The 500-nt window shown below is 79.4% G+C and overlaps 1 protein-coding gene across 1 annotated transcript in view; it reads left to right on the top strand.

The window, feature by feature from the left end:
* Positions 1 to 139: 139 nt before the first annotated feature.
* The window catches only part of WIPF2 (WAS/WASL interacting protein family member 2), a gene marked incomplete at its 3' end in the record, with an annotated part of 1813 nt that continues 1452 nt past the window's right edge, over positions 140 to 500 (top strand). Inside the window, exons 1-2 of the mRNA XM_035313701.1 lie at positions 140 to 199; positions 354 to 486. Coding sequence (XP_035169592.1) covers positions 140 to 199; positions 354 to 486 — 193 coding nt within the window. The remainder of the gene's footprint in view (positions 200 to 353; positions 487 to 500) is intronic.

The following is a 500-nucleotide window of genomic DNA, read 5'->3' as shown; positions in this document are numbered from 1 at the left end:
GGGGGGGGGGGGGGGGGGGGGGGGGGAAACTCCCACGGCCGTAACCCCGGGGGGCCGAGGCGTTGGCGGCGCTGTCCCGGGGCCGTGTGTCCTCCCCCGGCGTTCCCTCCCGACCTCTCCCTCTCTCCGTCCCGCAGCCATGCCGATCCCCCCGCCGCCGCCGCCGCCCGGCCCCCCCCCGCCCCCCCCCTTCAGCCAGGTAAGGGGCTTCCCCCCCGGCCCTTCATTCCCCCCCCCCCTGCCCCCCCCCCCGCCCCCCCCCCCCCCCCCCCCGCCCCCGGTTGGGGGGGGGGGCCGGGGCGGACCGGGGAGGGGGCTCGCGGTGCTCAGCAGCCCCCCCCCCGGCCCCCCAGGCGAACACGGAGCCGCCGAAACTGAGCCGCGAGGAGCAGCGGGGCCGCGGGGCCCTCCTGCAGGACATCTGCAAAGGGACCAAGCTCCGGAAGGTGACGGCCATCAACGACCGCAGCGCCCCGATCCTGGAGAGTGAGTTCCCTGCG

The sequence above is a fragment of the Oxyura jamaicensis genome, unplaced genomic scaffold (assembly GCF_011077185.1).
Source record: "Oxyura jamaicensis isolate SHBP4307 breed ruddy duck unplaced genomic scaffold, BPBGC_Ojam_1.0 oxyUn_random_OJ66422, whole genome shotgun sequence".
Classification (NCBI taxonomy): Eukaryota; Metazoa; Chordata; class Aves; order Anseriformes; family Anatidae; genus Oxyura; species Oxyura jamaicensis.
The sequence above is the reverse complement of the archived record's forward strand: the minus strand, read 5'-3'. Positions and strand labels throughout refer to the sequence as shown.